The 26136-nt window shown below is 35.8% G+C and overlaps 1 protein-coding gene across 8 annotated transcripts in view; it reads right to left on the bottom strand.

Moving 5' to 3' along the window:
- SLC25A21 (solute carrier family 25 member 21) overlaps window positions 1-26136 on the bottom strand; it is a 255502-nt gene that overhangs the window by 135074 nt on the left and 94292 nt on the right. Inside the window, exon 1 of one of the 8 annotated variants that reach the window (XM_080394344.1) lies at window positions 4129-8490. The exons of the other annotated variants lie outside the window; for them this stretch is intronic. Coding sequence (XP_080250470.1) covers window positions 4129-4171 — 43 coding nt within the window. The 5' untranslated portion in view covers window positions 4172-8490. Of the gene's footprint in view, window positions 1-4128; window positions 8491-26136 lie in introns of those variants that run through there. 8 annotated transcript variants of the gene reach the window in all.

The following is a 26136-nucleotide window of genomic DNA, read 5'->3' as shown; positions in this document are numbered from 1 at the left end:
GTTATTTACTAGCCACAGCTCAAGATGCCTTTGCCCAACTATAAGAGCACATGGGCAAAAGCTGGCAAGATTACAGGACAGTCTTTAGGAAGAAACCCAGGAAACACTGACAGAGCACCCAAGGCATCAAGAAGAAAGACTTGAAGAATCTGTTGTTCAGCTAACTCATGCACTTTTATAAATTACTTTGAATGAGACTAATACAAATAAAAAGCCACTTTTATGTTCATTTTTGCTACCTAAAAGGGGAGAAAAATCTTGCCTTCATGCCTGTGCTGCAAAAAAGATTGCAGTATCGGAACATTACCTGTTTAGTAGCAAGAAGCTATTTAGCTAAGGGATAACAGATGGTGCAGTGGCTTACATCTAGAGCACAGGTTCGTGCAACCTTGGAAGTCTCTGAAATAATGTAGATAACTGCATGTAGATTCTGTGCTCCAGCATTCTGTTGCAAAACCGGGCCAATGATATTTCTTGTCCTCCCGGTGATGCCAGCTAAACACATTTGAGAGGTTCTCAGCCATTCTAACAGCAGGAGAGGTAAATGGTGCAGCTGAAAAACTACAGTCGTCTGCTATCCTTCTGCCTACATTTTGTGTTAATATTTCATTTTTCATACCCTATGAACAATGATAATTTTTACCCCTTGGCCTCCATCTATCCATACCTTTCCTTACACTAAGAAAATTTTCTTTTGCACGTTTCCAAATTCATCCATATATTAGCAAAGAAGAAATAAACACTAAAGATTACAAAGAATGAAAAATAGCTTTTCAACTTTGATTCTGAATGATGCAACTACAACTTATAATAGAACCATGACTATAGTAAGTGAAAATACAAATAATGCTAAAACTCAGGGGCCTCAAATCAGCAATGACTTTGCTTATGTGAAAAGAATGGATATACAGCAGTACGCACATAAATCCTTGCAGGTCAGAACAAAGGGCTTGACTCGACACCTGCTGAAGTTGACAAAAAAGCCTTGCTTTTACAGATTTCAGCAAGCTCAGAATCAAGTCATCAATTTTTCCTGTGAAACATGGAATAGAGATGACCAGACTCTGGTAGTGCAGGTATTGTTTCACATCCTATTTTGTAGAAGGAGCTGCTAAAAGCATGACTGATCTGATGTTTCTCTTGCACTGCTATAAATCACAAGCAACTTAACTGAACTCATTAGTGTAATATGAGGAAGGTAAGAAACAGGCCAAGGGTGTTGGTACATGAAGCCATATTGTACCAGACTCCCTTAAAAAGAAATTTCTAGTTAACTTTTATTCTGTTTCGAAACTAATGACATGATATCACTCAGGGAAGTTTGCCTTGGGAAAAGCCTTCACAGAGGGCAGCTAACTATTTTCAAAAATTAAGAATCTATTTTGTTAACACTGATAATTTTAAGAACTACAGGCTTCTAAAATTCCATATTGTAAAATAAAACATTCTTTGGTTTACAAGTTCACAAAAATGTGTCTGAAAACCACTAACTTCTATTCATGTACATCCCAAGGAAACAGGGCTATTTTTTCAAATACGTATTTTTAAAAAGTGCTGCCAAAAAAAGACCTCACAGCTTCTCTAGTTTATTTTTAAATGGCTGAGTTCAGTCATAAACATCCCAAAATACAAGTTTACTGTGAAGTTACACATTATTAAGTAGAAAGTTATGAATGGAGTTGCCACTCTGGTGCCTAAATTAATTGTAGAAAAATGCAACATTTTTAAAGTACATTTTGTTTGCAATCTCTTATCTCTCTGTTAAGAACTCAATAACTTTTGTTTAATGTTAGTGTCCATTACTACAGAATTGCTTAAAATCACAAATGCAAGTTTTCTTATTTAACTGGTTTACAGTTAAACTGACAGGTACAGAAGTGCGTCTGATACAGTACAGCCAGAGGATGTCTTGTTTTGATGTATGCCTAAAAGAAATAGGTAAAATTATTATAATGAGCATGCAGTTGACTATGTAGTAAAATGTATTTGATCATTACTGCCTGAGAAGAAACAGGAAAGTGATGGAACTCAGGGAGGAACGCTTTCTTTCAAATGAAATAGTCATTCATACTCCATGTTGTAATAAGAAAATAAATAACAGTTATATACAGCATATATATAAAATGATGTCTCAAAGGTGAACCACAGCATTTTACTAGAAGCGCTGAAATAAACCAGCCTTTAATGTCGCTAGAAATCCTAAGTCAATGTACAAAGCAATCCTTTGTAATGCTCTATCATAAATTTTAAATGTGTAAGCCTTACATGGTCCTCAGCCATTAAACATAAATGGGCCAAATTCTATTCAGACTTGCACCATTTTGGGGAAGAACGTTAGTAACCAGAGCATAAATCTTTTCAAAATGTCACCTGGCAATCAGTACCATAAATCATACTGATTTTTTTTTTACAGGAATGACATTTTCTGAGTAAGTTATTACAACTCTATTTTTTCCTAAATATTCAAAATTGACCTTTCCATAAGGCTGAAGGTGCTTGGTAAGACAAGCCATCAAATCAGTAAAGTTATTTCATTTTAATTATTCACTAGCATGTTTTATTATTAATGTGCAATATTCCTTTTGTTTATTTAATTTGGCCACTGTATACATTTAGGTATTTGTTTTATAGACTTATTCTCAGAATGCAGCAGAAGAATGATAAAAGCAAACAGTTCTACTATGTAACAAAGTCCTTTTCTCTGTTAAGAATCAGGACAATTTAGTATGAATATGCAATTAAACAAGCTGTAAACAATATGCGAAGTGACAGTGTAACATAAAATAATCCATAAAACCCACATACTATTATCAAATGTATCAAAAAATGTCTATTATAAACACTAAATATTTTCCTATTGGGCTTTTAAATAGTTTCAATTGGCTTTCAGAAATATTGAAAGGCTCTATACCTGGAAAATGATGGTTTTAATTAATTATATAATTAACACATGTTATTAATATAATATATATGATATATATATGTATGTATTGAAGTTAATTTTTATCATAAATTTAATCTTGTACAGGGACATTGGCTGATGGAATTAGTCTACGTACACTCGGAGACATAACTTTACCGAAGTATAGAGCAGCAGTGAAATGAATGTTAGTCAGAATCAGTTTTCATGCAAATATGCATGGAAATAAAGTTCTATAAACTATCTTCTGTTTTCTTTGCAGTGCTTGGGCTTTCAACATTTACAGAAAGTAAGAAGTAACTAAGTGTTGAAGTTAAAGACAACTGCATTATAAAGTACAATACTGAAACTGAGTAATTTATCTCTAAATAAATCACTATAACAAGTTGCGTAAACAAGGGTTAACTACACTGCACAATCTGTTATTTATTTGAAAGAAAGCTTTATTAATTTAAGCTCTTTTCTTAAAGACCAATACTACAGTTAAAAGCATAATTGTTCTGCATATCTTACCTTGGGGTTGAAAACTGCTTTTTTTTTCCAGTTACTTCCAGGATTTGCTTTTCCATAGCTATTTATCAGACCGCAATTAAGCCACTCTGTATTATCTCTCACAGTTAAAACCAAACAACTTTGCTCAATAAGTAATTTTATTTGCTTTAACTAAATTATACTGAGAAAAATTTCCTTACCACATACAATTTTTTCTCATTAAAAAAATCATGCACAGCACATACTTTTCAGTTGGAAAGAACACATTCTTACAGGTTTGCACCGAACTACTTTTAAAAAAAACACCTATGGATAATAATAATAAAAAAGGTAAAAGAGCTGTACTGTCACCTAGTGGATAAAGGTAGTAGAAGAGTACACCTAAGATTAGTTCTTAAGCTCCTTATGGGTTTAACAACATTAAAATATACCTCAGGTTTTATATTGATTTCCTGGAAGAGACAAGTAAACATCAAGAATTGGACCTATTGCTGTCACAGGTCCTCTGAGTACTTTAAAGACAGACCTACAGAGCCTTTGGCTCTGAACATGTCTTTTAGTTGATTCATTTTAATGGTGGGTATTACATTCTAAGTCTGAATGTAAACATTGCATTTTTAAGAGCCTGGGATGTAGGAGAAAAGCCTCAGATTGAGAGGCTGACTGGTAGTGTAGACAACACAAAGAATAAAGCCAGAAAATGCTGTGCAACTGACCTTTTTTTTGCCTTCTGCTCTGAACACACTGTCTTGTTTGCATACTCCAGACGTACTCCTAAGACAAGTCTGACAAAGAGGAACTACATGTGTGATGTTTCTGAGACACTAGAAAGCATCTACACTGATACTTTAAAGCCACTGAGTTAATTCAATAATTCAACTTAAATATATGCATGGATTAGACCCCTCACTTGTACAGTTTCTAAATACAAATATTTTTTTCAGATTCTTAACATACGAGGGGGCAAATATTTAACTGAATTTTTGCCAAAACTTCTCCCTGTATTAGAGCCTGTGATTTAGGACCAAAGGAAAAGTTTTGTTTCAGGACACCGGCGCCAAAACTCAAACCAAGCCAATGCTGCCACCCTCCCCAACCCTACTCGTGCAGCAGGAACATGGCGAAGAGTTGTACCAATTGTAGACATACAATGGGACTACCCTCCACATAGTCTAATATGGCAGGAAAGGAAAAAGATTTTGGGAATAGTCATTTGTTTACTACTGACTACTAGAATGGATTTGTAAAGGAAGAAAAGTAATACCTCTTATTGAAACAATTAAACATATTATCTTCTAATTGCATTCATTCAATAGTCATACCCTCAAGAAAATTTTCTGTTCCATTCCAGCACCTGAAACACTGGCTGAAGTTGTTTATAGCCACCTCGTCCCTGTCCACTGATTGAAGAATTATAGAAAAATGTAACAAGTATAGATTTCCCTTGGATGGCCATTTTTGTGAAGTCCTTTTTTGCAGCAAAGAGTAACCCATATTAGTTTTGCAACAATTATAAAATTCTGTGGGAACATGCATTAGAGCATGTTACTACAAACGATTATTATGGTAAGAAACAAGGCATATGCACAGGAACTTCCACAAGATGCCTTCATGGTGTTGTATTACCTGACATTAAATCATTTCACCCTTGTTTGCCTTCAGTGAAGCAAACAGATTTACTTGTTCTTAATGCTCCAGTCTGAAGACTGATTCATTCAACTAAGGTTCACAGTAGGGGGAAAGAAAAGAAGAAAAAAAGGCAGATAATATCCTACTTTATATTACACTGTCCAGAAGACTGAAAAGATTAAGTCTATGGCTTTCTACCAGAAGAACTGAAAAATACCACTAACAGTCTCTTTCTAGGCAATACACATACAACCTATCTCTAAGTTATTTAAGTAAATAAATAGCCAACCAACAAACCCCTGCAAATTGAAATGCTGTGGAAACCAGAAATTATTTCACAACTGCAAAACTTTGATTTCAACTCAACCATATTTATAGCAATTCAGTCATTTTTTGGTCTTTTGTTGGGTGTTTTGACACTGAGTATTTTAAGAAAAAGGTTTATTTCCATATGATTTGTAACATGTTTACTAAAACAGTGTTTCTCATATCCACACAGTAAATTATTAAACATCTGTAGGTCTATAGGTGTCATAGTCACATGAGCTATATTATATTTTATATATACATATTATATATATGTATATTATATATATGATATACATACATACATATATAATGTGTTTTTTCCTAGTGAAAATATCCTTTTTTTTTTTTGCACATCCCTTAAAAGGTTGGCTTCCTAGTTACAAATTGCAAATATGCAGCTTAAAACAGAACTGAGTAAACTTTCTGCACTGAAAAAATTCTTACTTAGCACAGAACAGTGAGTTCAATGTGACTATCTACAATTTAAAAATGAGTGGCAAGTAATATGATGTACTACTTTGTCCTTGGTGTGTGAGACTTTTTCCTCAGTCTCTTCCCTTCTATACTAAACTCAGAGTTTCATAGGACTGCTTGCAACACACATTCATAATTCACATTCTGTAAGCGGTCAGCAGTATGTGCTTACAGGTTGTCCTTTCAGTCCACATTCTTACAAGTAAACATGTTTGCTAGAATGTTCAAAGCTGGAAATCAAACAGAGGACATGATCAAACAAAGTAATTTTTAAAAAAGGTTTGGAAAAACATCTACGAATTCCTTCCTAGGATGCAACACATTTTTACCTAGATTTTATTAAGTACACACTTTAAGCAATATTACAATACTTGCAATACTGAATGATACTTCAGAAGGACTTTACCAAGCATTAAATTAAACCATGAAGTGGTATCTCCTGTGATAGATAAATAATAAATTATTTACATTCAAGAGCTACTTGGGATCTAATAATTTGATTCATCTAAAGAAACAAGATAGCTAATAGTTTCACAGCTGCGGGGTGGGAAAACCATTTTCAACCTCTGCATCTTCTTTACAAGACATTTGATATTAAGCAAGAACAGGACATTCCAGAAGTTACTCTGTTTACTGAAGCTTGATAATGAATTGTTCAGCACAGACTTATTCTTTACCCTTACTGTATTTTGTGAAATACTTTAGAAAATAAAGATGATGTAGGAATTTTAAAAGACTGGAAAAAACACAATACGTGGAAATAAGCAGAAGAAAGAAAAAAATATTTCCACCTGCAGAATTAGATCTGTTTGGTATCAAAGCTATAGGGTAAATGTGAATAGAACAAACAAAAACTGTCCCTTTTGTGCTTTGTTTTCCTGGATTTTATACAATATTTAAAAGTGGAATTATCTGCAAACATTATTCCTTTGCATGAACCCTAAAATCTCTCTCAAATGCACACTGTGAGGACTTGTCGATTTGAGGAAACTTTTTTTTTTTTTGCCTGAACATGTGATGACAGTCCAACCAGGCTCCAAACATGTATGCCTTAATCATCCATGTTAAGGCTGAGGACAGTGAAAAAACTGTGGAACTACTTTATAAAGTGGCTGAAGCAATAGAAGGTTACATAAAAAATTGTCTGTGGAGTGCACAGAAATTTGCTTAGTGGACTTCTGCAATGCTGGTCATCTGCTTCCCTCACCTTGTCATTAAGATGGAGTCCTTGTGGCAGGGCTGGACACATTACTGACATCCAAACCCTACTAAATTTCTTTGAGCTAAAAATGGACATTCTAACCCTCCAAGCTTCATGGGATCATAATCTCACGTCTTGTGCATATCTTTTCTCTCATACCTGACTAAAAAGGTTCACGGCTGAAAATACTGCGAGGCAAGAATTTCCTGTGAGATTTCCTGCTAGTCCTGAATTCTGTAAGGTTGGTTGAAGATAATTAAGTTTCTTCTCCCACCTCCCATCTCAGCTAAAGCAGGAAGTTCACAGACAAAAAGGCAAAAAACTTTTGGAAAAAAAAATCTTAAAAGAATTTAGGAAAAGAAATTATAACAGAAAAATGCAGTGTTGGTCTAGGTTTCATTTTTTATGATTAGGGATTAGTCTAAAGCTTTATAGAAAGTCTTATTTACTTTAAAAAATCCCAGACTATCATAATCACTAAATGAGAATTGAAATAACAAATGGTTTCATGTATAGCCATAAATAAAAGATGCAACTGCAGTGATACTCAAGAGACCTTGTTTCAATCCTCAGCCCAACTACAGGCATCCTGTGTGACCTGTGCATGCCACTCAATCTATGATGTTATAGTTCTTTAGCTGTATAATTCAGCTATTATTTCTCTGTGTACAAGCAATTTTAAAATTCTCCTATCGTATCTTAAAAAAAAAAAAAACAAAAGGAAAGAAACCCCCGACAACTTGTTAACAGCTGATAATTATATAAACCACTAAGACAGAGACCAGGAAAGTTTTAAATGCAAAATTACTTTTTTTCAGCTAGGTTAATTCCAGAATTAACTTATACTAATTTTAACAATAAACTCTGACACATTCAAATGCAGTTGCCTTTTTAAAATTATTTTTCTAACATACAATACTATCAAAGACTAGTGTTAACAGCTTTAAATCAGTATCAGCAATATAGTAAATGGCAGATGTTTGCAAGGCTTTCTATTCTTTCCTAAAAGCAACTGCAACCTAGAAAATAGAAGCATCGCCACTTTAGGAGGTGACAGGCATGAATATCAAGCAAATACAATTAAGAACAAAGCCAACTTTTCTACGGTCTGTTTCAGCAGGGACATAACTTCCTACGAACTAAAAGACCATGAAAAAGTTATTTAATTGCATTTAAATATGAAGAAACAGTTGTGGTTTCTTTCAAGTTCCCACCATTTTTAATGCCTAAGTTTTCATATAGTCATCAGAAGAACAAAAAAGCACAATGTGTAAAATTTAAAGGCATACAATTAATACAAGCATTCATAAGAAATGACTAAAAATACTTTGGGAAAGCAAAGGTAGGAATCAATCAATAGCAGTTTGCTGTCTAGATATAGCAAACAGACAGCTTATCTGCAAATACATTTAACACTTCATATCATCGTAACAGGTCAGTGAAAAAGGGCTCCACTTCAGCAATCTGACTACATACCTAGCTTGCAGTCAGGGTATCACAGACTGGGCACAGCTTCTGCAATGATAGATGTTCTTAGCATTACCGTTGACACAGGCTGACTTGCCCAGTCAAGCTTTTAATATTTCATGTGTGTCTCTTCATGTTTCATTACATAACAGCTTCTTTTATGCATCTCACCTCTGATAGCACTGTCATTATGGAAACTTATTTCTTCAGTAATAGAAAACCATAAGGTCCTCCTGAGTTAAAGGTCAAATGCAGTCAATTTATTGCAAAAAACCTCCAACAACCCACCAAAAAAATCTCAGCTGCAAGTTACTACTTCACTCCAAGGAGTTTTATATTTTCCTTGTCTTTTGAAACAACCCACAAGTGATAATGAAATGCTTAAAGCAATAAGAGAGAGAATCAGGTTTCATCTACCTGGACTGTCTGGCAGCATACTGTGTAACAATAAACGAGTGTTCTTAAGTCACAGCATTTCACTGGAAATGAGGCAGAACTTGTGTATTTTAACAGCTTTTTACAACTAGTAACCACTAGCAAATTTATTTTACTTTCTCAGGGAAGACCAGTGAATGTCCCTAATTTAAACTAAAGGGCCATTCAGCCTTGAAGACAAAAAGCACTTCTGCTTAGCACCTGAGTAATACATGGAATATGTACAGGTGAATCAAGAGGACTGGAATCAAAGATAGTTTGTCTTTGGCTGGTCTGAAAGGTCTGACTCATTTCCAGTTCTGTGATCATTTATTATCCAGAAAAGAAAGGCTAGCTTTTTGCACTGCAAACACAGTGGTGGTCTGCAGCTCATGATGAATAGATTTACCAGGTCTGCTCTGAATTGCATGACATAGAGTTTTCCAACAGGCTCTGACACATATACACCTGATGTATGTTTTAACTTCCTAGCACAGAAGGGCCTGAATTTCTACCTGCATGTACTTTTTCTTAAAGTTATTATATACAAAATACACTCTTAGCTGGCATATTATATAAAACAACATTACAATACAGAAATATTTTTCATCAGTAATTTCATGTCAGATAAAGACTTATTTCCTGCTGGCATTCTCACTTCAGTAAAGCACAAGAGTTTGTTTTGGTCCTAAAATATCAGTTTCAATATTTTCCAGTTCCATGTTATACAAAGTTTATACAAGACTGAACTTACATTTATGGAACAACAGAAAAGGAAAAGATAGCAATGATGGTTTTTATACTGAAATCAGTGCAACTACTGAAGCATTTATCTGCACTGCCTTGTGATAAATAGCAGAGACAATTATTCCTGAACTTGGGAGTTATATGCCAAACTAAGCTTTTCAAAAGTCACAAAGTCCTAATTAAAATTAAAGTGTTCACTGGGGCAATATCACAAAAGCAAGATAATCCACTTGGCAACACTTAACAGTTGTCAGTTTGATAGCCACACTGTTCCTGGCAGTTTACTTGGTTTTGCAGATAAAAACTAATTTTACCACTGCACTGGAAGCCCACATCTCCTTTTAGTTTTAAAAAGCCTGCAGTTTCAGTAGTTTTAAGTGTTGGCACATGGTCAAAAAAACCAACCAAAACCAATATTAAAATATTGTAATTAATCAAATACTTAGAATTAGCAATTAGAAAAATCTAAGCCAACATTGATACATAGTCCTTGACCTGTAAGAAAAGGATCAAAACACTATGCAACTATGCTAAGATACATAAAACCACAATAATACAAAACAGAACATAATTTTAAGTGCTTCTTTCTTAACCGTGCTCCCTCTGAAATTCAGTTTAAATCTGTAGAATTACTTAATGTTTTAAATAACAGGTTTTAGTTGATTAGCCTGATGATTACTCTGAGTCCTGCACACACAACAAATCTGAATCCATTAAAAAGACAAAAGAAAGAGCAATAAAATACCTTTTCATTGTAATATGATTAGAATAAATTCTAATAAATTAATGTTGGTAAATTCTATGCAGAATTAAGTGAAATGTTTATTATTTTTAAGACATCTTAAAAACATTGTAAGCATTGTCTATAACATCCAATATGCAAAGGAAGCATACACTGAGCATTCATAAATGCTGAGATAAATTCATGTTAAAAATAAGTTAAATCACTAATCACTATCTGAGCTTTATGCTAAAAATTCTTTCAACGATTTGCACTCAAATATTCTTACAGTAGTACTGAAGTATATTTGCCCCAACACTCACAGAATTGTAATTTCAAAATTTTGTTGGGCACAGAATATGACCTCCACTCTGCTTTATAAAGCTTCGTTTCCTTTACTTAGTCCTCTCTTTTTACACCCTCAGTTCATGTATCTATGATCCTTCCAATTCTTTAACCTCCTTCCTACAAGGAAGAGAAGTATGTCTTTGGTGTTCGTGGAAAATAGTGTGTTGTCACTCTTTCAGTACCGCTGTCCAACTTCTACATTCATCAGCTACAGTGGTAAGAAAGACAACAAAAATTACAGCACCCTAAAGCGTACTCAGAGCCTATACAGTGCTCAGGACCGTACCTTTATGGATTTCGATGCAGAAGACAGAAGGGGGAGGGGAATATTACCTGGTTAAAAAGGCTTCACATTTATTATAGGAACATTAAAATCATTGGAACATGACTGGAAAAGATTCTGAATCAATTTCCTTCAGAATAAAAATCAGGTGTATAGAGTAGTAGTTTCCAATTGTAGTTCAAATGTAGTTCCTAATTAGCAAGAACAACTCTTGGACAGGTTGTCTGGGTGGCCTAAAACCTGAATGGGACACATACAGAACTGTCACTTTCATACTGTATCTGTGGAAAATCCAACTATAATATTAGACATTTTAAATATAGGAGTCTATACAAACAACATCAGACAGAAACTGCTACTTAGGCTAACAGACAAAAGAAATTATCTTCCCATAGAGATAAGACATAATGAAACGAGACAGTTGTAGTGCATTGGTATTTTCCAACGCTTTTCACAAGTCAAACTCAGTCTGAGGGTGAAAAGACCCAGATGAAGAACCACACTTCCCTTGTATCTCTGAAGGGGCCCATAAGCCAAGACTACCTGGTCCATGTGGGTGCTATTAACTTCCCTAACTGTTTTTCTTAAGGTCTGGTGAAAAACAAACCATGTATAAAATATTCTGTCTATATGAAGAATCAAAAGGGAACTTGACTCTATGTTTTTGCTTTCAGTGATACACTGTATCTGAAACCTAGACACAGGTCTTTTAGTTATTTATTTTTAACAATATTTGTTATATTATCTCCGGAATTAGCTGGATTACAACCAGATAATTTCCTTGACTATATCTCAGTCTATATACTTCAATGATTCAGGACAGGCAGAACAGTTTTGGATTCTAGTTTTTGCTGGCACAATTAATGAAGGGGAAGATGTTTTCAAGACTCATCTCCTTTTGTCCCATTCAATTCTGTGTCAGGGCAAGTACACTGAGATTACATGTATATAGATCCCCATATTTTGAGACAAAGATGATGAAAGCAGACCAACAATATATTTAATATCTACAACATACTGATGTAGATTATTTTTGCTTCTTGAATAAAAACTGCTTATGAGATTGTCTTGTTAGGACAATGAATTCCTGAGAAAAATACAAATGAGCATTCTCAAAGAAGACATGATCATAGCTTGACCTTTAAGGACAAAGTTGCTACTAGGGTCCTTTAGCTAGTTCTGACTTTTGAAAAAAAAACCCCTTTGGACTCAATGCCAGTTTTGACTGAAAGACATCTAGAGACTCCAACTTTAGCTAATAAAATTGACTGAAAACCTGAAAAGGTCCTCATTTCTTACAACTTATAAGTCCTCACTTACTACAACTAAGAACAACTTTTATATTGTCATTAAGATGGAAGCTTATGTTTTACATGGATTTCAAGAATGGTTTTGGGTGCACACATGTTCATAATTTTAAAACCAAGGCAGAATTTAGATAGCAAGCTGCTGCAGTTGAAAACTCAATATTCTGAACTGGAAGTGAGGTTAAAGACATTCCTTCTTCCACCGACCTGATGTCATTAAAGAGACAAATCAACTTTATTAAACAGTGGCAACATCGTTCCAGTTCTTCCACTTCCAATCATTAGGTACAGCCATATTCAAATCTTTTTTCTCAGATTTTTTTCTTTAAGTGAAATTCAACAGAAAAGGTCTTCTAAATAGATGACATATCTATTCAAATTACATGTCAACTGTTGTTTTCATTTTCAGTTAAAAACTGCAGGCAAACTAAGTTCTATAACATTTGCCCAGAAAGTCAATCCCAGGATCCTTTTCCTAAATATTGCTTACAATTTCTGGTATGTTCATCTAAAATTATCAAGTAAATGTTTTTAAAAGAAAAATTAGTTCAAGAAAATAATATTTATAAAATAATCAAAAAGCATCCATGTGCTGACGATCAGAAGAGAAGATAAATACAGACAATTTTTCCAGGGGGCGGGGGGGGAAGAAAAAAGAGACACTGTACAAAGTCCCAGATTGGTCATACATTTTGGTACTGGTCAATAAACTAGACCACCATATATAAACAAAACATTCCATTCAACATTATGTCAACCTTTAACAAAAAGATCATCAATCAACTGCAAATGCATGTTCTATGCACCTGTAAAATGTGATGGACATTCTTTCAAGTTTTTATTTCAACACTGCGTCTGTCAGAATTACCCCCCACTATAAACTTGTTATTAATGTTGGGAGAAGTTTTCCAAATGTCACCAAAATGAATTAGTATCACACTGAGCCCAAGGCTTAAGAGAGTGACCATGTGCATTTATGTATTTTCCCTCCTGTAATACTGACACATTTATATCTTTTCCATGTCTGCTCCAGGTCTGGCGGAACTGCACAGTATGTGTCTCATTTATTTTGTTATAACATGGTGACAAATATAGAAATTTATTTGCACAAAGTTTGTTGAAAAATTGTGAGCAACAACATCTACCCATAAGATGCTCCAAATTAAAACAAAGAGATTTTTTAGTAATAGTATGACAAGCGAGGTAAAATGCCTATTGCGCTACACATTGTTTCTAATGTGATGTTAGAAGTTTGTTGGGTTTCATATGTACGTATAGGACGGTGTGTCTGATAATAAAGGATCCTTCTTCATAGTGGATAAAGGTATAAGATCAAACAGCTGGGGGAAAAAAGTAGACATATTAAAACTAGAAATAAAATACCCCTTATCAGCAATATTAGTTAGCCTTTAGAACAATTTCCTAAGTGCTTGTGGATTCCCTGTCACTAGGATATATATTTTTTAAAAAAAAATATAGAGCTATATAAAGGAAGACATGCAATGCTTGTTACATCAGAGAACCCTACTGCAAAATAGTGCTTTCCTAATTTGCAATCATTTCATTCCTGTTCAGTTTAGTCCTTATGAACTTAATGTTCGAGAGACAGCTATAACATACTACAATAGGAACACGCTATCACTCGTTTAGTTACCATGCAGTAAGAAGCATACGGGGTGAGACAGGCAATGGTGTTTCAAAGCAAAGAGGCTATTTCCCATTTATAGTTCAACTTCAAACAGCATATATAAGCACATGGGTGATTTTAAGAGCTATCCTCTTGACTTTAGTCTGTCCACCACATAAACAAAGGGAGGCACAGGACTTAATCTCTAAATATTTTTACAATATTCTTGAGAAACTATACGTTTTTGCGTATCCATCTGACTTCCTGAAACAAAAACTGTACTTCTCAATTTCCTCTTCACATACATTATGTAAAAAAAGCACTCTCCAAATGCATCATTGAAGTGTGTCTGATTTCCTGTAATCTAGCTAGATTTTCTAGTTATGTTTTCCCTTACATCACTAATTCAATAATCTACTCTGGCACACTTCAACCATCTACAATTACTTCAGTCCTCACTTTGTAATCTAAAAGGCCCTCATTATGAAGAAAGCAGAATCCTGAACAAATGAATGGTGATGCAGGTCACAGTTCTACTAATTCTATTTAAATGTCTGTAAATGTTTTATTAAAAAGTCAGTAAAAGTCATTAAAGATCATAACACAAGACCCTCATTCAGATTTCACTTGAGCAAAATTCCAGCTTCTACAGACTTCAAGGACACTTTGCTTGAAGAAAACCTTACCGTAGGTTTTATGATTTGTCCTGAAGTAAAGAATACTTACCGGTACTGAGGACCCAGACAATAAATGGATACATTACATAAATATTAAAACCAGAAAACAAGACTTTCACAAAACAAGTTTTATGGCTCGTGTGGTTTAGGAATTCTTTGCTGGATCCTGGAATTGTTTCACTTGGACTAGGTGTTAGATTTCTCTCTACAGCTGTGTGAATCCTGCAGGGTTCAGTTCACAAAACAAACCCCTGCAGTTTGATTCAGAAGGTTTGGAAAGGAACCAATATTTCTTTGTTCACATATAGATTCAAGCATTTGGTCATCTCTTGAATTCTTAGCACCTTTACGTTACAAGATTAATCTCTGTAACTGCTAATGAATGCTAGGCAGCCCAAGGGCCTCTTGTGTATGCGTACAAGGGTGTATTTCACAGAGCTCCACAGCCTTTGAGTTCCCTGAGGATCTGACTATAAGCAGGAGGAATGGGAGAGTTTTCCTGCTTTCATTTTACTCTAGAGAAGTCAAAAAACTCAAAGAGCTTCCAGATCTGGAAATTAGTGGCCAATGCTAAACAGACCCTAAATCAAACCATGGAGAAAGACCAGTAACAGGGAAATGACCAACTGGTAACTTGGATAACTCCACTCAAGGAGTGCAACACTCAATTATGTACTGAAGAAGCTGGGAATTTACAACTAAACTGAAGTCCTGTAGAATCAGTAATTATTCTTTATAAAAAAAAATATCATTACAGCATTTCAGGATGAATGGACATTTGCCTATGGAAATATGACTGCAGGATAGTCACAATGCAAATTTTCACAATCTTCATAAGCACAGACTACGATTCTTTAAAACATCAGATCTGAATTAAGATAGATTTCATATATGATACAAATACTCTGTGCATCTCTTCCATGCTTCCCGCTTCACTTCTTTGCTCTGGCCTGCATCCTGATTTTTCTTTTTTTAGGCAGTAAACCCCTTGCAAAATGTCTCCAGTCCATAAAGTTATTATTTCTTTTAACTTGGCTTTGCCTACAAGCATAGCCATCTGTGGCTATCAAACACTGTATTAAACAGAAATTTACATCTTGCATTTGTGCCTCCTTTCAGCCTCTAGCCTCTCACAGCATCAAATTAGCCTGGAGGTATTAGGTTACAATAGCAAATCATTTGTTCACCAACTCTACAGCTAAGCTATCATTTATACTAGTAGAGTTCTATATCATATTACTCACATGCTGAGCTGGCTTCTAGCATTTCTAGCAAAAATGATTGAGAAATTAAAGTAAGTGATTGAAACTCATCACTTTGTATTGAAAGGGCTGGTGTTAATCCAAGGGTGAATCATCTTATGTCCTCTCCCTGGTGTGACTGAAATGCCTATAACTTTGTTGGTGATTATACATGACATTGCAGAAGCAGGATGAATGCAAAGATTTCTGAGACAATGCATGTGACAAATCTTGATGAGGCTGGGGAAGAAAGTTGTGAACAGAAAAGTTGAAGAAGGACATAACTATTAAACAAACAAGATATCTGTGGAAACATCCCCCTTCCTCTTTTTGGCTAGGGAAGAAGAAATAAGGGGTCCCCAAACTGAAGACTTTCTAACCCTACAAAAGGTTTTATTTCAAGGGATGGGGCTCATTTTAAATCTTTATAGTAATTTTCTTTTCTGCAGTGAAAGCTTTCCACTTCAGCAGCTCATTCAACCAGTTAATCTTCAGAACAAATTATTATAATGTGATCTACAGAAACCTGCTTTTGAAAACTACTTGTACAGTGGATATTTTGTAGAACACGGTAGTAAAAAAAAAATAATCAAGACCTTTGCCTGTGAAACTGTTACACCTAGCATTTGCTACAAGTCAGGGGAGAGCAAGGTCTAGGTTTTGCAGTCTTCTACAGTTGAAGATCGGCTTGCCTGGAAAGGAAAGTGTAAAGGGGAGGGATGGATTATCCTCAAATGCGAAGAGGATGAGGAACAAAACTTTGCTGCTGAAGGTCCAGAATCCTGTGATCACCACTGAAAAAATTCATCATCCGCACTGTCAAAGTGAAGTTCTCTGAATTAATCCCTTTGTCTTATGATTCTATTCTTCTTAGTTATTTCAAACTTTGTTTAATGTGTTGGAACTGTAATAGCCTTTATGTACTCCCAACATATAAAGTACTGATCATCACATATCCTTCGTATCTACGTGCCTGAGGGGTATTTCATATGGTTAATTTGTATCAAGGCATCTCAAAGCCTTTGAGGCACTGAGAACAGTGAAAACAGTACAAAGTAAGTGTTAATTTATGATCTGTTCTCTCTGATTAATATAAAAGGGAGGAATGCTTTTAGATCAGTGTTCTACAAGGTGAAAATTAATCTCCTTGTATGAGATATCTGAATGAGGTAACATACAGCCAAGAAAAGTGGCATTTAAAAGCAGAATCAGTAGTTTGAATGTCTGATAAAAATCTTTAACCAGATAGCTCATTGGAAGTAGTTTTCCTAATCAGAAAGGAATGTGGTATTAAATCATCATATTTTGACAGTTTCTGGAAGCATATGTGTTACAGATTCTCTACTAATTTGGAAGGCAGCAAGCCTCCATGGATAGGAAAGCACACAAAGCACATCTGGGAATGCAGAAGTAGTCCTGTGTATGCTTCCATGAAGCATGAATGCTGGCATGAAGCCAGAATTAGGATAACGTTTAGGTGTTAGATCTAAAAATGATTCAGCACATGTGGCCACTATAACCAGTATTCTTTAAAAAGATTACATTTTATCAATTACATATCCTGGTGCTGCAAATCTATAAATCTGTCCAGAATTCTGCTTCTGTTGCCTCTTGAGCATGAGAGATGAACACAAAAAACATGCAGGGTTGCTATTTCTGCTCTCATATGATAGCAGAAAAAGAAATAAAGATGGGTGGAAAAAAAAAGAGAACATTCCTCTTAAAATGTGAAATGCATCTAAGATTTTGCAGTACGACATGTGGAAGGTTATATTGTCATGTCACCAGAAAAAGGAACAGTGTTTGGGTCCCATAATCAAGCTTTCCATGTCAGAAACTATTTGGATTTCCTTCCAATTTAAGTATCGTTTGAACTTCTTGAGTTTTGATGCACGTTTTAAGAAGCAACTGCAAAAACTTCAAACCACTGATACGTTGTTCTTGAAATTCAGCTATAAACAGGCTTAGTCTGCAACTGCACACACTACAATAGAGGCAGTAAACTTGCTGAGGGTCAGTGCATGAAATAAGGCTGAGGACAGCATTTGTCATTTAGTCCTACATTTGCATAACCTGACCACATTGTGGGCTAATTCAGGTTGTTAAACAGTACAATCATAAGAATGGCTGTACTGGGTCAGATCAAAGCTCCATCTAGCCCAGTACCCAACAGCAGATGTCTGAGGGGGTGAAGAACAGAGTGAGCAGTGATACCCTTTACACTGCAATAGACTTCAATAATTTACAGCTGAGGGATTCCCCACACCAGAGGTGGTTCCTTCTGTATTTCATATTCCTCAGGATTTCTTTACAAACTGGAAGAGTCTTGACTTGTTTAAATGTTCCCTGTATGAATACTGCTTCATGGTGAGCCTTGCCACCATTCCCAGAATCTGGCCAGGCTCTAACTTAGCTTTATAGAGACAGAGTGGGACTGTAACTGCATATGGTCTTCAGAATACAGTAACACAATGGCTGTACAAAGAAACACAAATTTTGTTCTTGTATTTTGTTCCCTGTTCCATTCCAAATAATTACTAACATTGGATTTGTTTTCTTTTGATTGATACTAAGCTAATGTTTTTGCAGGACTATTATTTCTGTCTCTTTTGCTAAAGGAATACAATACAGATATTTCTACTTCTGTTTAGAAATATGTCTGTTATAATCCCAAGATCTAACTACTGAGTAATAAGAGACATCTCAAGGTTTGCCTTTTCATATGCAAAACTAGGATTTCCCCACCTCTCCCACCTATTGATTTACACTAACCTACAGTGATTTTAGCCAACATACTATCACAGAGCCATTCAATGGACTTGGCAAACTCCATTTGCTGTTCTCTGTAGTTAGCCTTATTTTAACTTTTTTCTGTAACAGTATCATTCACAGACTGGCACCTCACTGTTCCTCCCTTTTTCTGAGAAGACTCAACGGTGATCTCCATATGTTGTGAAAATCAACCATTTACTCTTCATTTCTGTTTCCTTTTGTTCAGTTATTTATCCAATGCCAATATTTTTTTTTTCCTTATTCTCTGGTAGTTGCTTGAACAACCTTTGGTGACGACCCTGATCGAGTCTCTTGAAAATCCAGCTAGACTACATTCTTTGTACACAGTTCTTTTGACTCCCTCTGAACTCCTTCATTTGACTTCCCTTTGCTATGCCCATTTTGACTCTGCCCATATGCTTCCTAATTCTACACTTGATTCTAGTTTCTGCTAATATGCACAGCACAGATGCCAAATTCCTTCCTCTGTAGTTCCCTGGATATTTCCTGAGATAATTTTTAAAAAGTGTCAGCAAAAAGTCGCCCTACAAACCAAGAGAATAGTGGTGTTCTGATTCTGCTCCCTGAACTGGCTCACCATGGAACCCTGCAGGTCCCCTCACTGTCGGTCAGGTGAGCTCTACAGCTAAAGAACAAATAAAATATCTAAGGAAGGAAAAGAACAAGACCATTCTTTCACATGATAGCTAGCTGTTGGTCAGCTGAGGTGCAATACTATATGAATTGTTTAAGTAACTTGATTGATTTCAGTAAAGAGCACTGGGGAACGTACAGGTGAGCTGCCTTGTAGCAAGCCGGTGCAAGGAGAACCTCAAGCAAACAGCAAAAGTATTGCAACGTGGCATAGCTGAGTGCAAAACAGATTTTAACCCAAACCTGGGTTCTACTTACAAAACTGCTTTTGTGGGTTGGGAAGGATGCTACTGAGATGGATTTTTGTAACAGTCAGTTCTTTTCAGTAACTAGACAGGTGAAATGAATGCAGTCTTCACCCTGGACACAAGCACACACAAACAAACGAGGGTAGAGATGTTTGGTTGTGTGCATTTGCCTACTAATAAAAAGAAACAGCAAAAAACCCAGGGAAACTCATGAAGAAAGTGACAAAGTAGTGCTGAACACAAAAAGGTGTTTTGTGATCATGGGGTCTCAGATTTAGCAGTTTCTGCTCTCACTGGTGCAGCTGTACAAAGAACTGTACTAACATAAGTAAGGAGAAAAGGGCAACACAAAAGGCAGTTTTTCTTCTTGCCAGTTACGTGTTGGGAAAATGCACAGAGAAGCTGAAGGAACGATACCGAGAAGCAGCAAAAAAGGTATCATATGTGGACCGTTGGGACGAGACGCAGAACTGGGGGAAAAACCTCCAAAACCTCCAACTTCTGAACCAGGCACAACCCTAGAACTGAATAATAAGGAATATCATGTTTGTCCTTGTGCTAGTAATTCTATCAAAGGAGGAGTAAACGTGGCTTTCATAGAGGGAAGTTATGTATCACAAGGCTACGTCAAATAATGCCTGTTGTCAGTCAGCAAGTGAAAGAGATTAAACTGATTGATGGAGATGGGGTGCTGGAAGCCCAGAATGTGGCAGCCAGGAGCTGGGAAAACATACTGGGAGAAGTATGAGTCTTCACATGCTCTGTTCTGGTATGATTTTCCTAACCATTTACTCATGGCCGTTGTCAGAGGGAGATCATCGGACATTTGCTCTGAGCCAGTGCATGCATTCCTATCTTACTCTGTTCTCACAGAATTTATTGAAGCTGAACAGTTCTGAGGCTTCCACCCCTCTGCTAGATCTGGTTAAGATTGTCAAAAGAGTGAAAAAGTTATGAAGGGGAGGGAGCAAAAGGCAGCAAGACACACACAGAGAGCAGGATTACATGAGTCTCTTTTCTTCGCATTCCTAAACAATTCCAGCAAAAGCTTCTGCTGAAGACTTGGCCACGGTTTTTGTCTTGAAACATCTAGAATTTAAAAGAACATTTTTTGTTGTCTTCAAATATATTTGGATTTAATGATAAAAATCCCATGGAAAGCATTTTTCTCTTTTAGCAATATGTTCTGTTTCCTGTGATATTTCCAAAATTGAAGGTACCAAACCCACAAAATTACAATATCTTCACTGATATATCAATATTTACATTTCCCTATTTTAAGTATGGAAGAGAAGATAAGTATCTTAATTAGGGTTACAAGTAATTTGATTCACAAAATGTATTATCTTAGCTGATCTCATGTAGATTTTTGCTTGTTTCACATATTTTTAGAAGTGTTTATCTTGCTAAAGAACATTGTGATAAAAAAGCAATGATTTTACCCTACCCTAAATTAAGCGTACTCTGATTTAATAGGCTAAAATTAGATATTATGACATATGCAAACACAGACTTTTACATATGAATACTATGAAAATCAAAATTGTTCTTAGCTCTGCTATTGACTGATATTATAATAAGTTCAGTTACAAAATCTAAGCACACTAAAACTTTGGGAAAATTAATTTCCAATTATGAGCTCTGCTGTTTTGAATTGTAAATGGAGATTTAGAATATAAATAGGACCATCTGTAAATAATAGCATTCAAGCACCTACCATAAATGAAAATAAATTCCTTTTAGCATCACGTGCAGAAAATCCTTTATTTAGAGATCCATAACAGTATTTAGATGGAAGTGTAGTCAGTATGTTGAAAGCAACTGTGTCTGGGTAAGAAGTCACCGGGAAAACCTCTGTGGCACAGGAAGTCCTTTCACTTTTCAGAACGTCATCCATCATGCTGGGGAAACGGCAGGAAAGTAACCTACTACTACTTAATAGGCTTCTGCATAGCGAGTTGCTTTGAAGCAGCAGCTGCCCACAGTAAATTTCGCTGACCCTTAGAGCCTTTCTCCAAGTTTTCCAACTGTTTTGTCTCCTGAGTTACAACTCAGTGTTAGGTCCAAGTCACCAGCACCTGACAAAACTTAGAAGCTCCAACAATGTGAGAATGTAAAGCTTTCAGGGATGTTGTCTTTTCCATGCAGCACCAGCAGAGAGACCTGATGCCATTACATTTACCAATGGAGAAACTTTTTTCCCTCTGAGACAGGGACTATTTTAGAGGATGGCATTACACTATGCACATGTGCACTATTACAGAATGTAAGATAAACAAAATATTAGATTCCTGGTGCAGGAATTAGTACTCTGTCATAATACCAAGTGCTGTATCTTATTCATTAAACCTTAAACGTGTAATAGTTTAAATCTGCTGTTTGCACTAAAGTGGTGAAATTAAATATTAACATGCAATTATAGAGAATGGCAGAGTATAGCACCCTAAGTGTCCTACAGACATCAATCAGTTAAGCCTTACAATACTTATTTATTCATGCTCTGCTAATCAAATGCACTCCTGCATTTTTTGTTCCGACATCTGTGTACTCAGTGCCAGCAAACTACTTGTTCTGCTTAACTTCCTCCTTCAACCATTCCTTCTCACCAGAGCTGGTGAGACAGAAGACATTATACCACTCTCCTTCAAACAAATCCTATCATTGTCTCCTCCAGTCCTTGCTGACACCAGGTGTCACCTTTCTTATTGGCAGTCCTTATCTGTTTCCTTTGGATTACCCTCCTTTCTTTTCCCAATGCTGCTCACACAATCTCTTCCTCTTTTGTCTTCCCCTCCCAACGGCAGCCTGCTATGGGCTCTGTGCATGCCATACGACTCCTGTAAAACCAGATACCTTTCACTGTGCCACAGTCCCCCCTTATAGAATGAATAAACCACAATTAAAGTAAAAGATTGAGGGGTTTTAAGAAGGTCCACTTCTTTTCTGTAAATTTTGCAAACCAGGATATTAGTAACTTTTCCCATTTTCCCGTACCTCTGATTTCTTATTCGTTTTTCAAATGGACTATCTAGAGAATAAAAGTTTCATTTAGCTTCGGCAGTGGTGAGTAATCTAGCTTGATGTAAATGCTTGGCATGCTTATGTTAGTGTTGGATCTCCAACTACCCTGTTAATGTTCAAGGTTAGGTCTTCTGTGCTGAACACTGCTAGATTTAATTACGTTAAACACCAAAAATAGAACATTAGCACACTATAATGCTATGGTAAGATCACCACTTGTCCTTTACACTTGCACATAATAAACTGATTGTAAATGTCCCTTTAGTTCCTCAAATGAATAGAACATGGCAGGGGGTCACATAACAGCAGAAAGAATATTCAAGATCATCTGTCCCCAAATAACAAGTGGGTGGGATAGCAGAAGAATATTTGCCTATCTTGGAAATTTGCCTGGGTGGTTAGAAAACTAATACAAGATGAGATCAAATTGCTACCAGTATAGAGCAGAAACAAACCTGACCAAAAAAGAAAAAAAATGTGACATGGAATCAAAATTCATTACTTCCTCAATTTTTGTGAGACCATGTAAGTCAATGTTCTCCCTTATATACCACTCTGAGGATTCCTGACTAACCGAATAAAGAATTGCTTAATGAGAAAATACCATCATCTGTTTTCTTATTTAGAAGAATTGTGAATGAGTAGGAGACAATGATTAAACAAGAAGAAACCTGGTGGAATGATTTTTAAGCATAGCCTATGCTTCATGAAATTCCAACACGTGAATACCACACATGTCAAGTAGTCTGAAAGCCAGATAACACTAGTCTACCAGATACGGTTTCAAAATAAGATTTCACAAGATTCCTAAGAGGGAAAAAAAACCACGCTAATTTTGTTGTTTATTAAGATTCTATGTAAAATACAACTGGAAAAACCTGTACATATGCAAAGTCCTAGGATTGCACTGGGTTGCCTCAAAACCCAGCAATAATATCTTCAGTAAGCATTGAGAAAAAGGGTGAAAAAATAGGTGTATCTGCAAAATTGTGAAAGACATGCCCAAACTAGCTAGCCTTGTTACTGGCTGTGGTTTTGTGCTTTGTCTTTTTTATTATATTTTTTTTTCATGGTGGTGGTATAGAACTCAGGACAAATTAAAACAGCTCATATAAGAAATGAGGTATAAACTTGGCTGTTGAACTCGTGGTAGGACTTACATTGCTGCAGTTAGTATGGTGAAGTATTTAACACATTTTTATTATGACTAGTTGAAGAATAGTTGTATTTCAGTGCAGTCAGCTATGAGTTCAGTGCAGACATATTCTCTACCACCAAACTACATAACAAGATGTTTGTGTATTGGCATAACACAGTCTCGATCATAAAGGCTGTGTGATAGCACGCAACTCTAAAACTATCAGATGGCAAGATATCCACTTGTGCTAGGTAGGGCAGCAGGAGTTAACCTGGAAAAGAAGCACTTTGCAATGCTTAATTTGTTGTCTGTATTATGAATATGCAGATTGTGCGGGATTTATGAAAAGAATTCTGAGCTGAAGGAATGTTTCCAAAGGCATATTATCTCCAAATTATTTTAAGTCTTGTTACTTGGATCAAATAATCCTTGGCTACTCAATTTGCTTTCAGTGGCCACTGACACCAAGCACTAAAAGCTCTATTTACAATAAAAGGGTGAGGAAGAAGATACAAAACTTCATAAAGCCATGGGGAGGAGAATGTGTCATCACAGTCAAAATTTGAGGAAAGCTATAGATCCTTAGATTTCTTTTCTAATGAAAGACCCAGAAAGAGAATTCTTAAGGAAAATAGTTGAAGAAGAAGAATGGCCTCCATCTGGGAGAGGAGAGAATATATGAACTCAGATTAGATGGTTTCCCAGAGAGAAGCAATCCTAATTTTTGGAAAGGCAAGATTAACTTTAGAAATAAATTCTGAAATTGCATTCAAGGGGTAAAGTGCTATTGAGTAGCTCATGCAGTTCTCAGCAAGTGTGGTTTGAGTAAAAAAGCAAGCTTAGTTTTGAATGACAATACATTGACTGAATACCTCTCAATCAAATCTTTGGCTCCTTCAGTTAAGACACACTTCAGAGAAATCATAAGCAGAAACTAGGAAGACACTGGCAAGTAAACCCACATTTCATATTATTCTTTGTTTTGTAACTTTGATTCCAATTTTAAAGTTGAAAATATAATCCCTTCTTTTGTTAATATACTGGTTTTTTCTTTGTCTTTTTAAACAAGTCTAGTGTCCAGAGTGAAATGGGGTGAATCTAACATATGGAGATTCTATGGAGAAAACAAATCCCAACCCCCCAGTATTACTGAAATTTAGTGCTGCATAAGAACCTCAGGAATTACAACTGGCTTCACATCAAGCTGCAAATGGCATTTGGAGGACTGGTACAATAATCAGATCTTGCTTGTAGCTGGCAGATCTAAGTCAAAAAGTCAAATCCCTTTTCGTGAGGATCAAAGAATAATGTAAGAGCTTCCAGTTTTTCATTAACATGATATTGTCACAGCAGCTCTGAAAACCACCACAATATAAATAATAAACTATGTTATTATAAATCTTCCAGCCAGTTTGCTATTCTTAGCTCCATGCACTACTTCAGTCCTCTTGTTTTTTTGGCCAGGATAGTCTTAACCTGGTTGCATGCTTTGGTGCAAGTCTGGAGTGAATCCACACAAATCCTCCTTCTTGCTCCAGGAATGAAGGTGGCAACAAGGGAGGAATGCACAGCTGTGAGCAAAACCATTCCTTTAGCAGCAAACATGAGATCATTGTTTAAAAGCAAACAAACAAAAAACCAGCTTAAGTGCACTGACAATTCTTCCTCTCGCATCGGTCTTTAGGCCATGCTCCTCAGTGGACACAGTAACCAAATCTTTCTTCCTGTGGTACCACTAGGAAAAAGCCACGGAACAGCTCTCTGCAAAGGCCATTTCACTACTGCTAGACAGTGTGACTAAATATTCCAGAACAGGTTGCAAGACCTCTATGTCCAACAAAAATGAAAGGTCCTGAGACATAAAAGTTACGTGTCAAGACTGCAAAGAGATTCGAAATTAGATTTTTAACTGATCAAGCCAATTAGTTTTGTTAGTATGGACTTATTTTTCATGACACCAAATAAAAATACTTTTCGCTAAACCAGCGTCTTTCTGGAGAGTTCTTTTGTAACTATTACATGGACAATGCAGGCGTCCTTTCTTGATACCTGCCAATATTCTAACAATTTTAGAATGTGGAGAAAATGGCATCTTTTTTTGATTCCCAGGTTTATTTCTTATTTGTGTTTATTATTCAATTAAATGAGGCATCATGTCCATCTGTAAATTTGTGTCAATAGGGAAATGAACCTATTATAAAAAAATAAAGTTGCCAGTTTCTGGAGAATAGAAAGTTACCAAAGCCATTTGCAACTGCATGTAGAAAACATGTTTTCCTTTTCTTATTTCTTGGTTTCAATTACAATATCAAGTTATATGAAATGTTTAATATAGAACATGAAGTTCCAGTAAAAAACACAGAACGTTCAAGGCCACTATTTTGTGCATTTTATCACTTACATAAATAGATTTTTCTTCTAAAGGAGGTTTAAAAATAATTTTTGA

The sequence above is a fragment of the Falco punctatus genome (assembly GCF_963210335.1).
Source record: "Falco punctatus genome assembly, chromosome: 7".
NCBI classification, from domain to species: Eukaryota; Metazoa; Chordata; class Aves; order Falconiformes; family Falconidae; genus Falco; species Falco punctatus.
This window is presented reverse-complemented; position numbering and strand designations above follow the sequence as displayed.